The following is a 21,709-nucleotide window of genomic DNA, read 5'->3' as shown; positions in this document are numbered from 1 at the left end:
ACAACTCTCACACGTCCGTCTAACCCAGTGGGCGCGGCCTCACGAACGGCTACACCAATCAGAACCTTCGCTCCCGACCTCGTGCTTCCCCCTCCCACCCCATTCTCTCCCTTTCTCTGTCGGCCCGCTTGTCCTCTTCTCCCAAAGCGAAGCGGGGGAGGGAGGGGTAAGGTAAGCCACGCCCACCCCTATTCCTTTCTCCTCCCTCCCCTCCTCCTCCCCCGTCCATCAGCTTTTGCCCCGCCCTCCTGTCCAGCAGGCCGGAAGGATGAGCTCCCGGAAGTTCCGGCGGGGCCGTCGCTGTGTGGGGTAAACAGTAATGGCGGAGGCTGCGGTGGCCCCCGGTGGTGGCGGAGCAGCGGCAGCGACAGCCGCGGCAGCTGGAGCAGCGGCTGTCGCGGCCCCCAGCCCCTCCGCCGCCGCCGGCGCCGCCGCTGCCACCATCTCCGCCGCCACCGCCACGGCCCCCAGCCTCCCCACAGCAGAGCCTCAGCCGCCGCCGGCCGGAGCCGGAGGGGGAAGCAGCGGCGGTTGGACTAAGCAAGTCGCCTGCAGGTAACGTGCAGAGGCAGTGGCGGGTGATGGCGCCAGTGCCTCCCCCCTCCCTCCCGTCCCCAACCGCCCTCGGAGCCCCGCTCGTGCTCCTCGGACCTTCGAGCCCACCCTGCCACCCTCGGGTCCTTTATCCTCCACTGGCAGAACAAGCGCGCCCCGATCCTGGCCAGGGTCCGTCCTTCTTCCGAAGCAGAAACAGGGGTCGGTGTGATGGTGGGGTGTGTGTGTGTCGGTATGTCACCATTGTTGCCCACTGCCCCCGTCTGTCTCTTATCTTCTTTTTTTAGAAGCCGGGTAGGTTTTCTTGTCACGTGTCCTCCGAGATGTTTGGGTTTTGGGTTTTTTCCCGGCTCCTCCGCCGCTAGTCCTCCATGCGCCCTTTGTAAAATGCTGTCTGGATCCTTTGTTTACTACTCGCTCCTCATCCATCCTAAGTACTATTAGTTTTCATTTTCCTAGACGCAGATCTCTCTCTCTGTCCCCCCCCCCCCCATTGCTGATGACAGCAATGTATTCCTCCGTGTGCTTCCCAATTAACACCCAACGCAACCATTTCTGCTCCCCGGGTTCACTTCACTTGCTTGTTCCCTTCGGTGATGCTCGCCTGTGACTAAAGGTGGCACTGATCTGTATGTACACGTAAGCCTTCTGAGTCCTGCTTAACTGCAGACTGATAACATAAGATGTGTATGTGGGAGCAAAATGAAAAGGATTCTCTGGCAGCAGTGTTTGAAGTCCTAGGCTGAAACAAACTTAGATTGCAGTCCTTTACTAGGGAGTTGTTTTGAGTAAACTTAATTAGGGCTACACTGCATGTCTTCTGGTTTGATCTACTGTAATTCTTTGCTAGATTAGGTTATTTAATTCCACAGCAGTGGTCTGGAATGGAAGTGTATTTCGTTGCATAGGCCCTGAGCCCCTTTTACAGCTGCTGAGACATTAGAACAGCCTTCCCCAACATTATGATCCTATGACTGGACATTTCAGAGGTTGTTTGATTGCAACTCCCTTCAGCCCAAGCCAGCATAATTAATGGTCAGGGATGATGCTAATTGTACCCCCACAATTTGTGTAGGCACCTTGTTGGGATAGCAAGTTTTAGAATAAATATAGGGCATTGTAAATAAGTAGGAAGCACACACGTTTGGGCAAACATGGGGCATTGCATACAAACCCCATGTGTTTTATTAGTACAGGATATTTTTCTTGTTCATGTGTTTTGGAAACAGTTTTCTCATTAGTGAAGCTGGATAAAAATTTCCCATCCCATTTGGGAGGGATTCAAGTTGACCATCTCTAATAAGATCAAGTAAGTGAGATCACTGTTTTAATTCTTAATGCTGTGTTCTGTGCCAGATGCTGTAGGGAACACATAGAAGTGGCATAGTTCTTGTCCAGAGGTCTTCGTTTTGTTTCTGGTCACTTTACAGGTCCTAACATAAATAATTCTCAAAACAATGAATTTTGTGAGTTTTGAACTTGAGTGGCTTCTGTAAATTTGTAGAACTTGAATTTTAGCATTATTCTCAGTTCTGTTCCAAGGTAATGTTGAGTGCTTTCTGAGTTCCAGCTCTTCCTTTACCGTGAAACTACTCTATCCTGGTCTGTTCTCTTTTGCAAATGGAAGAGTACTGTAGTTATAATAGTGATAGCTGTAGTTATACTTATTTAAGTGGCATGCTTAGAAATAAATGTGTGGGACAGTAGAAATGGCTTTAGTACTTTCAGTCCTTGAATTAAGTCTAGCATTCAGGTTTTGGTTATCCAAAGAGGTATCTGTGTAATCTTGGACATACCTAATTGTTTGTGTGTGTTTGTGTGTGGCCTCGCATTGCACCTTTATAGAGTTGTGTAGGCAATTGAAATAGGTCTTTGTTTCCCAAGGATTATACAATCTAAAATAGAGGGGGAAAGCAGTGGGGAAATGTGGACAGATACCATTAATCCATCTGTATAAACAAAGAGGTACCCTAAGAGGTACATGGAGCTTGTAAAACACATTGACATCTTTGGGTAATGAGCACTGTGTATGATGTAGTGAAATGTGTGACAGGACAATGCTGATGGCTTCCAAGTTTTCAAGGGCTAGATAAAAAAAATCGATCATAGCCAGTGTGGTGTAGTGGTTAAGAGCAGTAGACTCATAATCTGGGGAACCGGGTTCGCGTCTCCGCTCCTCCACATGCAGCTTCTGGGTGACCTTGGGCTAGTCACACTTCTCTGAAGTCTCTCAGCCCCACTCACCTCACAGAGTGTTTGTTCCGGGGGAGGAAAGGAAAGGTGAATGTTAGCCGCTTTGAGACACCTGAAGGGGAGTGATAAAGCGGGATATCAAATCCAAACTCTTCTTCTCTTCTTTAAGTAGAGTACAAAGAAAAACAACAGATACTGAGCCTGTCGTGTTTCCCTTAATTATTTGCAATTGAACCATAATATTTTGTTGTTGGAGATGTATCATAACACCATACCTATATCTTAAATTATTTTCAAGCAGTGCAAGTTCTTGAGGTTCACAGTTGTCCTCAAGTTATCTAAGAAAATGCCCACAGGTGCACAGGAGGCATGAATGTAGTTGCCATCTCCCAAAGTGGGTGTATTTAGTACCCACTGCACCATCTTCCAGTCAGTGAAGTATGAGATCTCATCTTTTGTTCCCTATAGAAGGGAACAAGATTGAGTCCTCATTATTTGAAAATGGCTTTCTTTCCCTGGGTCCTTTCATTTGCAGTCCTTTAGATCATTCTTGGACCAATGTAACTTGGACTTCCTTCTTGCCTACCTATCGGTCAGATTGTTCTCAGTCAAACCTAAGAATTACCCAGTTATTGTTTTCCTCGCTATATTAGGGCTTATTGGAAGTTTTTACGATTATTTTCTTGTTGCAGGAAATCTAGGGCAGTTTGAGAGATGTAACCTGTAGCTTCTGAGAACATAAGGGAACAGAGACAAGAGATTGCCTGGGAAGTGCAGAACTTTGGAGAGCAGGGTAGAAAAGTGGATAGGAAACAATTTCTAGTTGATACAGTGGTACCTCGGGTTACAGACGCTTCAGGTTACAGACTCCACTAACCCAGAAGTAGTACCTCGGGTTAAGAACTTTGCTTCAGAATGAGAACAGAAATCGTGCAGCAGCGGCACGGCAGCAGCAGGAGGCCCCATTAGCTAAAGTGGTGCTTCAGGTTAAAAACAGTTTCAGATTAAGAACGGACCTCCAGAACCAATTAAATACTTAACCCGAGGTACCACTGTATACGTTCTTGCTACATATTTATGTAAGTTAGAGGGTGTCAGTGTATCTGTTAATATAATTATGCTTTTGAACTGCTGCTCTGGTGGTTTACGTCCACAACTAGCGAATAACAACAGTGTGCTTTGGGTGGTATATACATATTTAAAATAAAATAATTATGATAGGAAGGCCATCTGGAAATTACCATCCATGTAAGATGATGATATGGAATGAACACAACAGTGTCTCCTTAATTTGAAAAAATAGTAAACAGTATTATTATTGTATGCAGACTGTCACAGAAGATGCAAGGCTTTAATTGATCTTGTACCTGTTCCAAACACCTTTCACCAGTAATGCATAGAAATAAAAGATCATCCTGCTGCTGAAATATGTAGTTCAGAAAACTTTATAGCCCTCTCTTCTATTTATGCATTTTCATGCAATTTGTGCATACCATGTACCTATGCCAAGTAAAAAGTCTGTATAATCAGTGATGATTTGTTCAGTACTGTGTCACAACAAAACTTTCAATGCTTATCAAGGTTTCATATTGTTCTTTGGAATGTAAGAGACAACAGATGCTTCACATGTATCCTTCTTAGTTTGAGGTGTGGGACATGCACAGAAGAGTAATATCTGGTTTTTTCAGAGCTATGTGCAGCTAGAAAGCCATTTCCAATTCATAGGAACATACACTAACTTATAGGAGCTTGGGCAGCCAGGCAAAGCATTAGGAATTTCCTCATTCCAGCTTTTATGTAAACTACATTTTTAAAATGTCAAGCTGAGAAATAAAAGTTGACTATTTTGGAAAATAGCAAGCACCATAGCAAACTAGCAAACTAATTGAATCTAATAAAAGAGGTGATACTAAGCTCCTTCAGTGGCATGTTTGTCCTCACCCTCGGTCATGATTTAGGGACTTCCCTGCATGCAAAGATAACCTCTGCCAGTTTGAGCGGACAAGACCAATAGTGGGTCCAATGGTCAAGAAGGTGGTTTCTGCATGTGCTGTAGAGGAAAGTGAGAGGTAGATGGAGTTGTCAGGCTGGGAAGGTAGTCCATCTAGGAAAACTCTGATTCTAAACCTCCACTGCCTTTTGGGATATCTGTGGGAGGCTGAGGAGTAAACCCTACACAAATCCTATGACTGTTGGATAGCATCTTGTACACCTCCCTCTGGCAACTCCTGCAGCCAGGCTGGTGTGAAACGTTTTGCTCTGCTTTCCTTTGGACCATATCAGCGACGGTGAGGGGGGGGGGGTTCTAGTCATCTGGGCAGCCCAGGACCTCCATACTCACTGCCTGGGCTTGCGCCCCAGGGAGGTCACTTCGGTGCTGCTAATTCAGCGGTTTGACTTCACCCCTGGAGGCGCACTCCTTTGTCTCTTGAGGCAGACAGATGCTAATAAAATTTCCTGGAAATGGGCACCTCCAGGTTTATGCCTGCCCAGTTCATTCTGAAGGAACATTATAGTTTCCCCTGTTATGAGTAACCCTTGACTGGCATGATAGATTAATTATCTCCACTCCGTACTGCTGGATCACATAAGAACTAAGCCATGGTGTGCCCACCAGGTAGCAATCATCTTCTAACTTCTGAAGCATATTCTCCCTATTGTACTGATTCCTCACAAGTTGTCCTCAGGTGGTTGCTAGTAGTTTGTTGAACTTGAATGATGCCATCTGAGTTGGAGTGTGAATCTGCAACAGAATGTAGCAGAAAAGTCATGAGGTTTCACATAAAGTTTTACATATGACCCGTGAACAAAAGCTCATAGTGTTGTTTGTTGCAGAGCAAATGGGGCACAGTTCTTTAGAGTAGGTAACAATGCAGTCTTTCCTCTTCTGGGGCCTCATAGCAAAGATATTCTCAGTCATTTGTGCTTTTCTTAATTCTGAAGAGTGAACAGTTGAGTGACAGTCATGTTATCTAAAATAGCAACAGCTAATTAAAGGGTGTGGGTACTGTAGAATCCACTTGTAAACTCTTCAAACCTGCCAATTTTAAAAAGAGAATGTCAGGCAGAATGTGTGCTATTTATTTACTTTGGAAAAACGACTTCACATAATGAACAGAATGGGTTAAGCAAATACAGAGAGGATGAGAGACAGGTTAATTAGGGTTTACAGCCTTAGGCTGAGGATGTTCCAAACTATGAAATTGCTAAAAACTTCAGGCTTGGCTATATTATGGGTTCATTCCAGGTTATTACTAAATTGAATTGGATTTACCCAGCTGGCTGAAAGCATCTTTTCTGAATACATGATCAAATTTTGCGTGGGGGTGTTGAAGTGAAAATCGTGCAGATTATATGGTATTGCATAGACGACACAGTTTTAAGAGATTCAATGATGAATTTGATAGTGATATTGTTGACCTAGGTGGTCGGTCTTTGTGTTGTTTATTCCTGATATAAATTGGTGCCAAATTGCAGTACATGCAACTCCCCACTTACACGGGGGTTACGTTCTGGGCCCCTGTATGCATAAGTGAAATGCACATAAGTGAGGAGCACCCTGGAGAGTCCTTGTGGCTTGTAAGGAGATCCTCCTCAGAGCCTGAAGAGGGTCTACTTGCAAGCCGGAGGTACAACAGGGCTTTGTTGAGGCTGCTCAGTCTCCCTGCCGAACAACTGACATGCAGGGTAGCACAGCAGCAGCAGCCGCTACCACTGCTGCTTTCCCGCATGTCAGCTGAGCAGCCTGCAGCTTGCAAGGAGACCCTTCCTGCAGCCCGAAGAGAATGTCCTTGTGAGCTACCCACTGGTGGGGAGTTGTATGTACTGTGCTTAATAGGATACCAGGGTACTCCAGTATATATGAAGGTGGTATTAAAGTACCTAAATTTAGAAAAAGCTATAGAGGTATTTTAATATTGAGTTGCACACTGTATGCAGGTTTCTCACACCTGCTACTTCAAGCACTAACACGTTTCTTACTGATGCCAAAATGTACTCTTAAGTAAGGCATCTGGCTGTTTGTATGGGTTTAGGGCTTCAATTTACCTTCTAGAATGTGAGATAGATCCAGGTGCTCTATAAAAGAATGACTACTACGGCTCCAGCTCCATTGTGAAATGAATGATGCCTTTTTATATTTGGGAAATGAGATGCTGTCCAATTTACAGTTATAAATGATTAACCCTCCTTGCAGTACCACACAATGCGCTTCCATGGCTCTTTTAAGACCATAAGAAGTGCCTGTTGGATCAAGCCAATGACCCATCTAGTCCAGCGTCCTGTTCTTTTGGTGGCCAGTCAGGTGCCGGTGGGAATCCCACCAGCCGGACCCAAGAACAAGAGCATGCTCCCTTGATGCTGGTGTTCAGAACTGGTGTTCAGAAGCATACAGCTTCCAACTGTGGAGTTAGAGCATAGCCATTGTGACTATTAGCCATTGATAGCCTTATCTTCAATGCATTAGTCTAATTGTCTTTTAAAGGCATCCCAAATGGTGGCAATTACTGTGTCTGTGGAAGTGAATTCAGTTGTTAACTATGTACTGAGTGAAGAAGAACTTTCTTTCATCTGTCCTGAATCTTGTAGCATTCTGCTTCATGGGATGTCCCTGAGTTCTAGTTTTATGGGAGAAGGAGAAAACCTTTTCTCTATCCACTTTCTATGTGCCATTCGCAATTCTATACACTTCTATCTTATTGTCTCTTATTCACATTTTCTCTAAACTTCAAAGCCCCAAATACTGCAGCTTGTCTCCATTGGGAAGTTGCTCCATCCCCTTGATCATTTATTTTGCTTGAGCTTTTTGAACCTTTCCAACTTAACAATATGTTTTTGTGAGATGAGGTGGCCAGAATTGTACACAGTATGTATTCCAAATGTGGTCGCACCATAAATTTGTACAATGGCATTATGATATCAGCAGTTTTAATGAACCCTAGCATGGAATTTCCTTATTCACAACTCCCACGCAATGGGTCAGCATCTTCACCCCAAGCTCTCATTCTTTGTCAGACACTCCACTAGTTCAGACCACATGAGCATTCTCGTTAAATTAAGATTTTTTTGGCCCTTTATCTATTGCTATGGGACGCGGGTAGCACTGTGGGTTAAACCGCAGAGCCTAGGACTTGCTGATCAGAAGGTTGGCGGTTTGAATCCCCGCGACGGGGTGAGCTCCCGTTGCTTGGTCCCTGTTCCTGCCAACCTAGCAGTTCGAAAGCACGTCAAAGTGCAAGTAGATAAATAAGTATTGCTACAGCGCTGCTCTGGTTCGCCAGCAGCGGCTTAGTCATGCTGGCCACATGACCCGGAAGCTGTACGCCGGCTCCCTTGGCCAGTAAAGCGAGATGAGCGCCGCAACCCCAGAGTCATCCACGACTGGACCTAACGGTCAGGGGTCCCTTTACCTTTACCTTTTTATCTGTTGCTAAGCACTTGTTACACTGAACTGCATTTCATGGTCAGGTCCAGGAGCAGTATTTTGTGTCTTCTGCTTTCCCCCCTTTCTCTACATAAATTGAACTTGCATCTGTATTCTCGTGGGGTGGCGGTGGCAGTTCTGTTTCATGTGTGTGTGTGTGTGTGCGCGCGTGCGTGCGCGTTAGAAGCTTACTAAATTTAGGACTGCATTTCCAAATTTGAAAGTAGCAGTTTGGGCATGTGTAAGCACGAGCTTCCAAAAGAGATTCCTACAGAAAAATATTTTGTCTTGAGTACATGTGAGATACATTCACCTCTGGACTAAAGTGGTCTGGTTCTTTTTCTCTCTGTGTGTGAACAGCTCTTTTCCACACAAAAAGGAAGGTGTAGGTCATATGCTGCGAGATCAGCATTTGCTGACCTTGTGCCCTCCACATGTTTTGGATGACAGATCCTATCAGTCCTATGCTGATGGGAGTTGTCTTTTAAACATCTGGAGGGCACTGGGTTGGCAAATGCTATTTTTAAAATGGATTTATTGGTTTTCCTCTATCACAGTAGGTATTTGTGGGGCACCCCTGCTGCTTTTGGCTCCATTAATGGTGATGTAGTTCAAACTTGGAAGGCTTAGGGTTGTATCTAGTATTAGGCGTACTCAGTCATGTCCATTAATGGATCTACTGTAACCTGAGTACATTAATTTCAGTCTGTCTACTCTGAGTAGAAAGTCTATGTAACCATTATAGTCTAAGGCTGGCCAAGCTGACTGATGCTTCCAATTCAGTTAAACCGATATCTAAACCCAGTCCAGGGCACATAGGAGACGTCAAGTTCATTTTTCAAGATTATCACATAGCAGCATTCCTCATGCTCTATTGAGAGCCAGATTAATAGTGTAAAATAAAACCAGGTGGTGCAACAGGGGTAAAGGTCTAGGAATTGTAACATTGGGGCATTGGGTGTATTTGAAGAAATGTTTGTATTTTTAAAGTCTAATTTACTTTGATTCTAAAATTACTAGAACATGTCTGAGGAATATTCAGCATGTCAGACTCTACTTTTAAGATCGTATGATGACAGAAAGGCTTTAATTCATGAAACGCTTACTGGCTGAAATGAGCAAATCTTCTGTTTTTCTTCTATTTTTAGAGGGATAAAGCTTTTGGGGTCATTGGGTGCCGATAGCATGATTTTCATTAGGAGAACATTATTTTCCTTTCCTTTAATGATTGGTATCATTTTTATTTTATTTTATTTTTTGCTTCAGGCTAGACTTCTGACAAAGAACTCACTCTTGTACTTGAAGCTTTCATTCTAGTGTTAAAGTAGTAGTGTTTTTAGTTAAATTGTTTTTCATCCAGTGGCAATGGATTTGAGTTTAAGAAAATGCATTGCAAAAAAACAACAACGAGGGTATGAAATGCTGAAAGCAGTTGAAGGCACAACTTAGCATTTAATAAACAAAAGCTGTTAATTCATTTTAGCTGGAAAACACAACTTCAACATCTTTTTTTGTTTCCTGTTACAATAATATGCTGGAATCAAAATGGCTTCAATAGTAAGCAAATGTGTTCTTAATTTATAGCCCCAAATTAAAATGTGGTGCCACCATTAATCAACTAAAGCAGCCTTTACCAACTTGGTGCTCTTCAGATGTTTTAGGCTAAAGCTCTTTTCATTGGCCATGCTGTGACTGGAGCTGATGGGAGCTGGAGTCTAACAGCTTTTGGGGGAGGGCACCAGGTTGGTGAAGGGGGGAGCGAAAGCTTTAGGTAGCTTAATCATTCAGTAAACCAATCAAAGCTTGCAGCCCTGATTAAAACATGAGTCCTGTTTCATTTCCACAGAACTTCCCTTTAAGTCAACATGCTTAGAATGCCACCGCCCCTTTAAGTGCTTCTTCTTTTTTTGCTATTTTTTAAAAAAAATAAACCTTCTTTATAAAATAAACTCAATGCAGCTTGCAGAAATGTTTATAAACAACAACAGATGACTAAAATCAGTTTCATGCAGTAAAATCAAGAGAATGATAAAACAGATCAGCATAAAAGTAGGGTTCCAGAACTTACCCAAAAGCTTGGACAGAATTAAAAGGCATTGTAGGAGTATGATCAGCGAAGCAGGCTCCAGAAATTAGTCTGGTTGCCACATTTTGCACAAGCTAAATTCGCAAACATTTTGCAGAGAAGCATGTTACAGTGATTTGTCTGGATGTGGCCAGGACTTGTGGTACTGTGACCAGGGGCTCAGCTATACAGCTGCAAATAAAACGCTTTGAATGTGTTGTAAAGTGCAGTATACAATTGGGACACAATTGTGAGCTTCAGCAAATTCAATGCATTTTTCAAAACGATTTTTCAAAAAAGCATTTTCGCAACGTTTTTTAACATGTGTGTAGATTCCACCTCTGTCTGCTTTATTCCAGGGAATTACCCGAAGTTGTACAAAACACTCCTTCACAGGCACCACCAGAGCATCCAGGAACATTTCCAAGTTGCAAACTTGGTCTTTCAAGGGGAGTGCAACCCTGTCCAGAACAGAACTTTTCAGTACTCCAGGTTCTGTTCTCCTGCTGACTGATGGCACATTTGTCTTGTCTGGATTAAATTTCATCTTATTAGCCCACGTAAAAAAAATATGCTACTGCACTCAAACACTGGTCCAAAACTTCCACTGCTTTCTTGGCATCAAGACAATAAACTGAAAGCCGCTAAGGGGCACACCAGAACCAACAGCTCCCCCCCGGTGTAGGTCATCCACAAAGGCAGTTTTGGTTGCAAACTGGAATTGGGACTGTATGCGTTTGAGATTGGGATAGTAAGTGAATTAGTGCTCCAGTTGCAGGTTCTTCCCAGCACTGTGGAGCAGTGCAAAAAAAGAAAACAGATAACACCCTGTTTGCATCCTCTTTCACATTTTTTTGTCTGAAGACAACTGGGATCTCTGCACTTAACTGGTAAAGAAAATTAAAACGTTAAAAGTGGCCTTTTCCAGAGATGAATAAGATGTTAAAATAAGAATATAAGATGAGCCCTGCCAGGTCAGACCAACAACCTATATACCGTATTTTTTGCTCTATAAGACTCACTTTTCCCCTCCTAAAAAGTAAGGGGAAATGTGTGTGCATCTTATGGAGCGAATGCAGGCTGCGCAGCTATCCCAGAAGCCAGAACAGCAAGAGGGATTGCTGCTTTCACTGCGCAGCGATCCCTCTTGCTGTTCTTGCTTCTGAGATTCAGAATTTTTTTTTCTTGTTTTCCTCCTCCAAAAACTAGGTGCGTCTTGTGGTCTGGTGCGTCTTATAGAGCGAAAAATACGGTAGTTCAGCTTCTTGTTTCCAACAGTAGCCAACTAGATGCTTCCAGGAAGTCCATATTCAGGTCATAAAGGCAACAGTCTCCCCCCACAGTTGCCCCCAAGCTACTGGTTAGGAATTCATTGAACACAGAGACTTTTAGGTTGCCATAGCCAGTAGTTGCTGGTGGGTCTGTTCTTCTCCATTAATTGTCTAATCTCATTTCAAGACTGTCTGTGTCAGCGGCTATTACCAAATCTTGTGGCAATGAATTCTATAAATAGTGCTTAATCTACAGCTCATCAATTTTGTTGAATGGTCTCGAGTTCTAGAATTATGGAAGAGGGAGAAAGGTATCTCTCCTTACACAGTAGAGAAACTGCATAATTTAATATTTGCAGGGACTGCCCATTTGCCATGATGGCTGCTGCTCATTGGTGTTGTGACTTGATCATTTTGATCGTCCTTCTCTGCCATCTTTTCCATGTCTGGTATCTTAACGCGTTAACTGTTTTTTTATTTTACTTTACAAAGTTGGGGGAGGAAATTATCCAGTGAAATTTAAAGGCAGCAGGTTCAGGATAGAAAAAAGAAAATACTTATTCGCATGATGTGTATTTGTGGAATTTGCAGTCACAAAATGTAGTGATGGTCATTGGTTTAGATGGATTTAAAATGGGATTATATAAATTGATGGGAGAAAAGGACGAGTTTATTAATGGCTATTAGTACTAGTATTAGTATGATGCTTTAGAACTTTTAAGAGGATTATTCAGCATTGGTTTATTATTTATTTGCATCAAGCAGAATGAAATGCCTTTAGAACTCTTACAGGATGTTGATGTTTCTGCTTGAGCCATATTTGCAATGCTCTGTCTTTCAGGTATTTCATGCATGGCGTTTGCAAGGAGGGAGACAACTGCCGTTACTCCCATGATCTCTACACTAGTCAGTCTGCCATGGTGTGCAGGTATTTTCAGCGAGGATGCTGTGCTTACGGAGATCGTTGCAGGTATAGAAATGCTGCTGAATGTTTTAGCCTTGAACTAACAGCCAATTCCATTTCTTCGTGACCATTACCCTCAGTGACTTCCCTCCCTGTCTCTTATATGATTGGGGAGGTCTCAGTCCAATGGATGTGATCACCCGTGGGGCACTCGCATCTTGGACACTCTCCTTTCTACAGTTGTCAAACACCGTTGTGGATGTAATAATCACCATGCTCATGGCTCAGCATGAATAAGTTTATCACTCTCTCTTTGCTCCTCCTTCAGCAGGAGCAACAAGCCACAGTCCTTAGCTTAGCATTACGTCGGAACTGGAAATTGTGGTGTGGCTTCAGGTCATAGTTTGTTTGGGACAAAACATACCATGATCCTCAGTTCAGATGTAACACTAAGCCAAGGATTGTGGTTTGTTGCTCAGACTACAGCAGCAATATACTTGTTCATGGCAAGCTATGAGCCACTTGTCTGTATGAGCTAATTGGTCTATATGTGAAAGGTGTGGGAAGGGGATCATACAAAATATTATGTTCTGTAAGGTGAATGAAATCCATACATATTGGGGCACATGAAGGTTAAAAAAAATAGGGCTCTGATGCATGGAAGGTACCGTATTTTTCGCTCTATAAGACACACTTTTCCCCTCCTAAAAAGTAAGCGGAAATGTGTGTGCGTCTTATGGAGCGAATGCAGGCGGGAATATTATTTTAGTGAGATTAGAGTACTGGTGTGGTGTAGCAAATAGAATGTTAGCCTTGGGCCAGGAAGACTTTGGTTCAAAAGCTCTCCGCCCAGACCAGCTATGAAGCTGACAGGCTGCTGTGGGCAAGTTGTGAGGATAAAATGTGATGATCCCATGTTTGCTACCCTGTGCTCTTTGGCTGAATGATGGGATACACATGTGAAAGGTGAGTTGGTCGTCAGCCATTTGGTAACGAGTTACATTTGTAAGTGTGCTTAAAATGAAGCTATTGAGAACAGGGAAGCAGATAGATTTTCTGCTACCTTGTTTTGTTTGAAAGGGATCTTGGATCTCATGCTTGTGCCAGAGGTACAAAATACTTAACCTTCTCAAGCTTAACAGATAGGCACACACTTGACAAAGATGCTGTGGGCTCTGCATGGCAAAAAATTTCAGCCACAAGTTCCTCATGTATAGCAGCGGAATCACTTTCCATTCCATATCACGCTCCTGTTGCCAGCAATTTCTTAGGAAAAGGTCCACATTTAGTGCAATGTCTATGTGTGTCATAATTCTTCCTCGGGGAGGAAAGTAAAATTCTGACTTTCCTTACCAGATACGAACATACCAAGCCATTGAAAAGGGAAGAAGTGACTACTGTGAGTCCAGCTATAAAAACCTACCCTTCAGCTTCCACAGATGTGAGCCCGTCCCCTGGAACACTTGAAGTGAGCACTGGTGAAACTGAAGTTGAAGACAAAGACCTGGCAGCCGCCGGAGCTAGGGCTGAAGATTGGGTGAATGCTGTGGAGTTTGTCCCTGGGCAGCCATACTGTGGCCGTGGTAAGTGGACTTACTGCAATAGTGATAAACGTCAGTCGTCAGCACTGATGCTTCATGTTCTTATTGTCTCGTTAAGAGTAGTATTTCAGTAAAGAACTATATTGATGTGAACATTAATCTTTTATGCTCGGAACATAGGAAACTACCCTATAGTGAGTGGAGAAGAGCCATAGTTTAGTGGCAGAGCATCTTCCTTGCTTGCAGGAGGTCCGGGTTCAAACCCTGGCATCTCCAGGCAGGGCTGCAAATGTCCCTTGTCTGAAACCCTGGAGAGGCACAGCTAGTCACCTGGGAGCAGAGCCCACTGAAGTCATCGAGGCTTACTTCCAAGTAAACATGGATGCAATCAGGCTGAGGAAGTGTGTGATCACGCTTTAGGGAATTTATCTGGCAAAATACTAGCGGCAAGCCTCTAGTGGCTATCCAGTATCTATAAAATGGGATCTTCTCAACTTCCAGGTCCATTTGGAAGACCTATGAGCCCAATGTATTGATTTATGTGGTCGTGTTTTTCTTAAGCATTCTGCAAATAACATAGGGCTTGACAACTTCTGTTGTGCTGCTAACTTTTTGCAGCAACTATCAGAGTTCTTAGCTAGGACTTTCTTTCCATCATTTGCCCTTCACTCGGTTTCTCTCCTTTTTTCTTCTCTAAGGGAAATAGAGCAAAGGGGGGATGGGGTTAGAGACCAATAGATATAAAAAGGACACAGAACAATCTTTCTGTCTGGATAAGTAATTTGCTGGTTTGCATTGAAAAGTTATTTTTAAATGTCCCTGGAGATGGAAATGAAAACTGCCCATGAGTATCAGTGGGGAAATTCAAAAAATTAACATATGTGGGATTGGGCAGCACTGTGTCAGCTCCACCTCCGAGAGAAGAAGAACCCTCAAGGCAGCAGCAAAGATAAGAGTTTTTCTAATTCAGGACTTGTTTAATTTAAAACATTTTAAAAATAGTCCTCCTATTGCAGGATCCAAAGGAAATGCAGTTTATTGTCCTCATTTGGCAGGCTGGAGGGAACTGTGGCCAGGAGAGAGTGGCTTATGATGGTTCTCAGAGTTTACAACAACTCTTCAGCATTGTCCACAGGAATCGAACCCATTGCAGTCAGTTTGAGGGTTGCGTTGAAGCTAATATTGCTGCATGCAACTGCCCTGTATAGCTCTCCAAAGCTGTTACTGCCACATTTCAGGTTGGGCTGAAAGGGTAATATACAACAGCCCGAATGTGCAGTTCACTAATAATATCCCCATTACAGGTTGGTGAATGTTAGTGAGACAGAGCAGCTTTCAACAGTTCTACACTATTAATACCTTGTGTCAGAGGTGGACTTGAAGCTGGTTTGGATTCCCACTGAAAGTTCCCCCAGGCCTTTTGGGTTGTAGCAATGCTCAATCTGTTCCTCCCATATTTGCACTTGGAGATTGGGTGGATACTGTGGAGTTTATTCCTAGGCAACTGTCCTGCGGCCATGGTGACTTGCTACAACAAGGGGTGGCTAATCCCTGTCCTTTCCAGTAGACAGAGTGCTGTGGTGTCTGTAAAAAAAGAAAGTAGACAGTGTCCACTCTCATAATGGTGTTGCCAATCACCCCTTCCCAGTCATCAGATTGATGAGCAGAGAAGGGGCAATAACCCCCCCCCCCTCAGGCTTTGTGTGTGAGTGTGGGGTAGCCATACCCACTTCAGAAATGTAATCCTAAGAGCAGGCTTCTTCAACCTCAGCCCTCCAGATGTTTTGAGGCTACAATTCCCATCACCCCTGACCACTGGTCCTGCTAGCTAGGGATCATGGGAGTTGTAGGCCAAAAAACATCTGGAGGGCCGAGTTTGAGGAAGCCTGCCTAAGAGAAATAGTCAAGGGTGAACGATGTCCTCAAGCCAAAAAAGTTAGCTACCCTTGTTCTGTAATGCAGCTCTGCCCCTCAGCCACAAGCTTAAGTAGCACATTCAAGTCACAAGGAGTGGAGGCTTGGGAAAGGCTCTTTTCTTAATTAATTTCCTTTTATGTTGTGTTGATTCCTGAGTTTGTTTTGCAGCTGATTAAAATCTGCCATGATTTAGCTGGCTGAAGACTCATTTTCCTTGCCACTGGTCTGCAGGTCTTGTTGAATGCCCTTTGCTCAAGTGACTCCAATCCCCATTCCATCCAAGCGCTTGATTAGTAACTGCCACTCTGTTCCCAAGTACATGACTTCCTTCTAAGAGAGTTCTGATGAAGTCAACATGTAACACGATTTTTAAAAGGGTACAGCCAGCCAGATGTGCCTAACTCAGTAAATGAAATTACCATTCACAGTACTAAACTCCTGTGCATGACTGTCTAGCTAAACATGAGTGTGGCCCAGACTATAGACCGGGTGTGAGCCAGCAGCCATTTCTGTGCTTGTAGCTGCTGGTGAAAGTGCTGTTGTGCAGCCCTGTTCATGCTGACCTGTTCTCACATGGCCATGGATCAACAGCCACAATCATGTGACTGAATCAGCAGAGTGAAACAGCCCTTACTTTTCTAGGGATCTTGTTTGTGTCATTGTGATCGAGGTGCCGCACGCCAGCATTTGATGGCTGGGAAGAAGTGGCTGCAACGTCTAGAATGAGCTTTGTCGGCCGGTCCTCCAGTACCTGATTCTGAGTTCTGAAGATGGCCTTGCAGGGGCAGTCCCCATATTCTGTAGAAGCCACCAAAATACGCCTAGCCATGGCAGTGCTCCATGTGTCAGGTGTAACTTGGCATGCCAGCTTGTGTTCATGCAACATTTGTGGCCACATGCTGGCAGATGGGGTGAGTTCCCTTTCAAGGGTTTCACCTGTTGCACGGAGCAACAAAAGGAGTTGTAACAAAATAAGTATAGTGATACCTCGGTTTTCAAACGTCCCAGTTGATGAATGTTTCGAAACTCAAACGCCTTAAACCCAGAAGCAAATGCTTTGGTTTTTCAGTGCACCTTGGAAGTCGAAACAGAAATGTGGTTTCCATATTGAGATTTCTGTTTTGAGGCTTCCATTTTGAGTTTTTGGTTTTTGAGCGTTTCGGAACTCATTCTTCCAGAACGGATTATGTTCGAAAACAGAGGTACCACTGTACTTGGTTTGTGGTGGCCTTCATAGTTTTGAATTAAGTATTTTCTGGTGCAAAATAATGGCAAGATGGTAGCAGTTTTATGTTGGGGACAAGCAGCATCAAGGCAAGAGTCTTAACCATCTGCAATTGTTTTCCTTAGTTGCGCAGATGATTACATGCATTCTGCATTCTGATGTTTTCCAGCTGCTCCATCCTGCACTGAAACTCCCATGCAGAGAATGGTAATTGAAGAGGAATATGAAAAACAGCACACCAACCTGGAGATGAAGAAACAATTGTGTCCCTATGCCGCAGTGGGAGAATGCCGCTATGGAGAAAACTGTGTATATATCCATGGAGATGTGTGTGACATGTGTGGCTTGCAGGTCCTCCATCCCGCTGATGCCGCACAGAGATCTTTGCACATAAAGGTAAGGTGTGAAGAACGGGCAAAATAACTAGCTGACCCATCAAAAGATCAAACTTTTAAGCCCTTGCAAGCGTGCTTGACTCCACAAGTCCTTCAAACAAGTCCAGACTGTTGGCTGATGGCCTGGGTGTGCTGCTTTATGGACCTTGTTCAGAACAGCCAAGAGATAATAGACTTTACCCAAGAGAATGGCTAAAATGTAAAGTTTTCGGAAACAATATATAAAGTTTTTTTAAAAAAATGTAGCAGAATGTACCATAATGTTAAATTAGGCTTCCTTCTGTCTTTGGGTTCTCAAGATAATTTGTGAGTCTCCCCAAAGCAAGATGGCAACCATTCAATCCTCCCATGGTTTCCAGACACCTTGGCAGTTCTTACCTTCCAGCCAAGATGGAAAGTAGATCAAGGAACACAGTGTGAGTGAGGGGAGATGCATGGCACCATGGCATGTTTTAAAGCAGGGATGGGAAACTTGTAACCCTCCCAGTGTTGGACTGCAACTCCCGCTGTCCATGTTGGCCTTGTACATAGTTGGGACTCCCACTATATCCGGAGGGCACCAGGTTCCCCATCCTTGCTTTAAGGTTCCAGTACTAGGGACACCATTCTCCCTCCAACAGTGGAGGGAAAACTTAGCCTCCAATAGCCTGTACCTTCCATGAATTTGCCTGAACCTGTTTCAAAGCCATCAAGGTTGGTGGTAGTTACAACATCTTGCAGTAGCATATTCCAGAATTTAATTGCGTGTTGTAGGAAGAAGTAATCTTGTCTATCCTGAATCTTCCCATTTTTTGCTTCATTGAGTAGCCCTGGTTTCTAGCATTATAAGAGGGAGAAAAACTTATCTCCCATAACTTTCACACCTCACGGCCTCGGCCCAGTATATCTGAAGGAGCGTCTCCACCTCCATCGTTCTGTCCGGACACTGAGGTCCAGCTCCGAGGGCCTTCTGGTGGTTCCCTCACTGCGAGAGGCCAAGTTACAGGGAACAAGGCAGAGGGCCTTCTCGGTAGTGGCGCCCACCCTGTGGAACGCCCTCCCATCAGATGTCAAAGCGATAAACAACTACCTGACATTCAGAAGACATCTGAAGGCAGCCCTGTTCAGGGAAGTTTTTAATATGTGACATTTTAGTGTATTTTTCATCTTTGTTGGAAGCCGCCCAGAGTGGCTGGGGAAACCCAGCCAGATGGGCGGGGTACAAATAATAAATTATTATTATTATTATTATTATTATTATTATTATTATTATTATTATTATTGCTTAGGATTCCTTGTAAAGAGAACCTTTTATATGTGAACCCCTGGAAGATCATGTCTATATTATACTTTTCGAGTTTTAAAGCAGAAGAGTTTGTTGCATTGAGGTCCCATTGACGGGAACGAGGCAAGGTTGGCCCTCCAAACTTAGCCTTGTGTTTGGAAGATGTTGTCTGTCATTTTCTTCCTCTTTCCCTTGCAGTCTTGCATCGAGGCTCATGAGAAGGACATGGAGCTCTCCTTTGCCGTCCAGCGTAGCAAAGACATGGTGTGTGGCATCTGCATGGAGGTGGTGTATGAAAAAGCCAACCCCAGTGAGCGTCGCTTTGGGATCCTCTCCAACTGCAATCACACTTACTGTCTCAAGTGCATCCGCAAGTGGAGGAGCGCTAAACAATTTGAGAGCAAGATCATAAAGTGAGGCACTTCCCCATGTCCGTTGTGCTTTGTTTCTTGGGAAGATGTTAGTATGTTGTGTGAACTTGCAACATCGCCCCTCTTTCGTCCTAAGACTGCGTTTAATACCTAAGTAACGTTATTCAGAATTGAGGGTTTTATTGGATATTCTTCTGACCTTGGTACTCGTGACTGGTCAGCAAGATCCATTTAGTTTGAATGTTAAGTCATAACTTCTTTTTGTTGACTGGTAGCAACATGCTGTCCTATTGGTTACCATACAAAATCATTTGGGTTCAGATGGTGAAAAGAGACCGATCAGTTCCAAATGTGTGTTTCCTAAACCTTCGCTCTTCTAGTTCATTATTGAGCCAGTGACCCATCCCTCTTTAAAGTCTGCTTGGAAAAATCAAACCCAAACCAATATGGACATCCAAGAAAGCAAAGTTACAAAAATAAATTTATTTATATCTAAAGAAAAATGAGTCTGTGTGTGAAATGTTTTTTTTTACCCCCCATTGCTCTTAAGAAACGGACAAGCTGCAAAATTTAGAACCTCAGGAAATGGTGGGGTTTGGGGGTGGGTGGGGAGAGCTTTTAGGTTGTGAAAGAACCGCGGTGCAATGATTCTGAGGTGCAATAGACTGCTTTTAAAAGGTGGGCATATACCATGGTATGTCTGTAGCTGGAGATAGCGCCCCTGTCATGTGGAATTTTGCAGTGCAGTCTGTTCGTTCCCCAGGTCCTGCCCAGAATGCCGGATCACATCTAACTTTGTCATTCCAAGTGAGTACTGGGTGGAGGAGAAGGAGGAGAAGCAGAAACTCATTCAGAAATACAAGGAGGCAATGAGGTATGAGCCCTGCAGCCTCGGGCCAAGTTTGACTGCAGACATTAAGGGCGTACACGGAGAAAAGCACGGTGTTACCTAAAGCCCTCATACCTCCTTCCTACCCCTTTCTGTGTGTGAAATGCATCTTTATCTAACCACTGGTAGATGCATGCAGACCACACAAGCTACTTGGTCACTCGTTTGCGCCAGACAACCTCACGTGCTCTTCCCTTGTCTACCCAACCACAACCTTGCCTTAAAATGACAGCACAGGCTAATACAGATGTTCTCCTCTGCATGCACCTACCCATGCGCACACCCTTTGAGTATGCACATCGATGTAATCCATTGTGTACCTGTGTTAATTGGTTTTAAATGGCTTTGGCGGCAAGCAATACCACTTCTTCTTTTGTTTAAAGAAAAGAAAACAAAATCACCTGGATTATAAAGCAAATGCAGTACTGAATTCTGATTGGCTATGCTGTGAGTAAGGGTTGCGATATTTTCCTTTCCAGCAACAAGCCATGCAGGTATTTTGATGAAGGCCGTGGGAGCTGCCCATTTGGAGGGAACTGTTTTTACAAACACGCATATCCCGATGGCCGCCGAGAGGAGCCCCAGAGGCAGAAAGTGGGAACTTCGAGTAGATACAGAGTAAGTCCCACAGCTTTTGATGATTCGTTTTTTAAAAAAGATGTTGGAGGATTTGTGTTAAGGTGTTCGGCAAAAGTGCAGGAAAATTAGGACAGTGCCTTCTTTTCACTCACAAAATGTTGGGGATCAAAAGGGCAAGGTTGGGGGAGGCAAGATTAAATATATGCATATGAACCTACCTGGTCCCTGAGATCATCCTCTGAGGCCCTCCTTCGTGTGCCTCCTCCTTGAGAGGTCCAGAGGGTGGCAACACGAGAATGGGCCTTCTCTGCAGTGGCTCCCCGTCTGTGGAATGCTCTCCCCAGGGAAGTTTGCCTGGCGCCTTCATTATACACCTTTAGGTGCCAGGCAAAAAGATTCCTTTTTAACCAGGCCTTTGATCTGATAAACATCCAACACCCTTTTAGAATGTGGCTTGGGGAGGGGGATGTTATTGGGTTACTGCTTTTTGTTTGATTTTATATGTTGTGGTCTTGTTGTGAACCACCCTGAGGCCTCTAGGTATAGGGCGGTGTATAAGTTGAAATAATAATAATAATAATAATAATAATAATAATAATAATAATAATACGTGTGTGAGTGCGCACAAATGCACGCTAATGGATGCTGCTTTTTCCAATCTGCAGCTTGGGTGCTATTTTTTAAAAATGGACTTCTTCTTGGCATGATCCTAGCCAATCAGGCATCATTTAGACCACATAATGGCATCACATAGCCAATCAGACTTGGCTATTTGATAGCCCAAAGCCAAATTGGAATAAGGGCCAATGCTTCCTGCCTTTGCTCTAAATGAGCATCCATGAAAAATTGTAAAATGGGGTGGCGATGAGAGTTGATGCAGTTTGCAGGGAGGTTTTTTGTGCAACTTCCTCCTGCAATCTCCTTTTTAACCCTAACCAAAATACTATTTCAGATTTCCTTTGCCCAGGGAGCACCTTCAACTGAGTTATTTTAAAGCAGTGGAAAGAAAATAATGCAAAACTCCATCTGATTTGGGAAGAGAAGGAGTGTGTTGACATGGTAGTCCTACTGCCTTGGACATAATCACACTTGTATATGGATAGAGCTCATCCTTCCTT

At 43.8% G+C, this 21,709-nt stretch overlaps 1 protein-coding gene across 4 annotated transcripts in view; it reads left to right on the top strand.

Annotated features, from left to right (window-relative positions):
* Window positions 1-39: 39 nt before the first annotated feature.
* The window catches only part of MKRN1 (makorin ring finger protein 1), a gene marked incomplete at its 5' end in the record, with an annotated part of 24,341 nt that continues 2,671 nt past the window's right edge, over window positions 40-21,709 (top strand). Inside the window, 7 exons of one of the 4 annotated variants that reach the window (XM_083401518.1) lie at window positions 40-171; window positions 12,348-12,476; window positions 13,767-13,993; window positions 17,263-17,489; window positions 18,951-19,165; window positions 19,887-19,997; window positions 20,492-20,630. In XM_083401518.1, the coding sequence (XP_083257644.1) occupies window positions 12,355-12,476; window positions 13,767-13,993; window positions 17,263-17,489; window positions 18,951-19,165; window positions 19,887-19,997; window positions 20,492-20,630 (1,041 nt within the window). Of the gene's footprint in view, window positions 172-319; window positions 556-8,847; window positions 11,233-11,491; window positions 12,477-13,766; window positions 13,994-17,262; window positions 17,490-18,950; window positions 19,166-19,886; window positions 19,998-20,491; window positions 20,631-21,709 lie in introns of those variants that run through there. The other 3 variants (XM_083401516.1, XM_083401519.1, XM_083401517.1) reach the window with 3 other exon arrangements.

This window comes from Podarcis tiliguerta, assembly GCF_965153285.1.
Source record: "Podarcis tiliguerta genome assembly, chromosome: 10".
NCBI lineage: Eukaryota > Metazoa > Chordata > Lepidosauria > Squamata > Lacertidae > Podarcis > Podarcis tiliguerta.
This window is presented reverse-complemented; position numbering and strand designations above follow the sequence as displayed.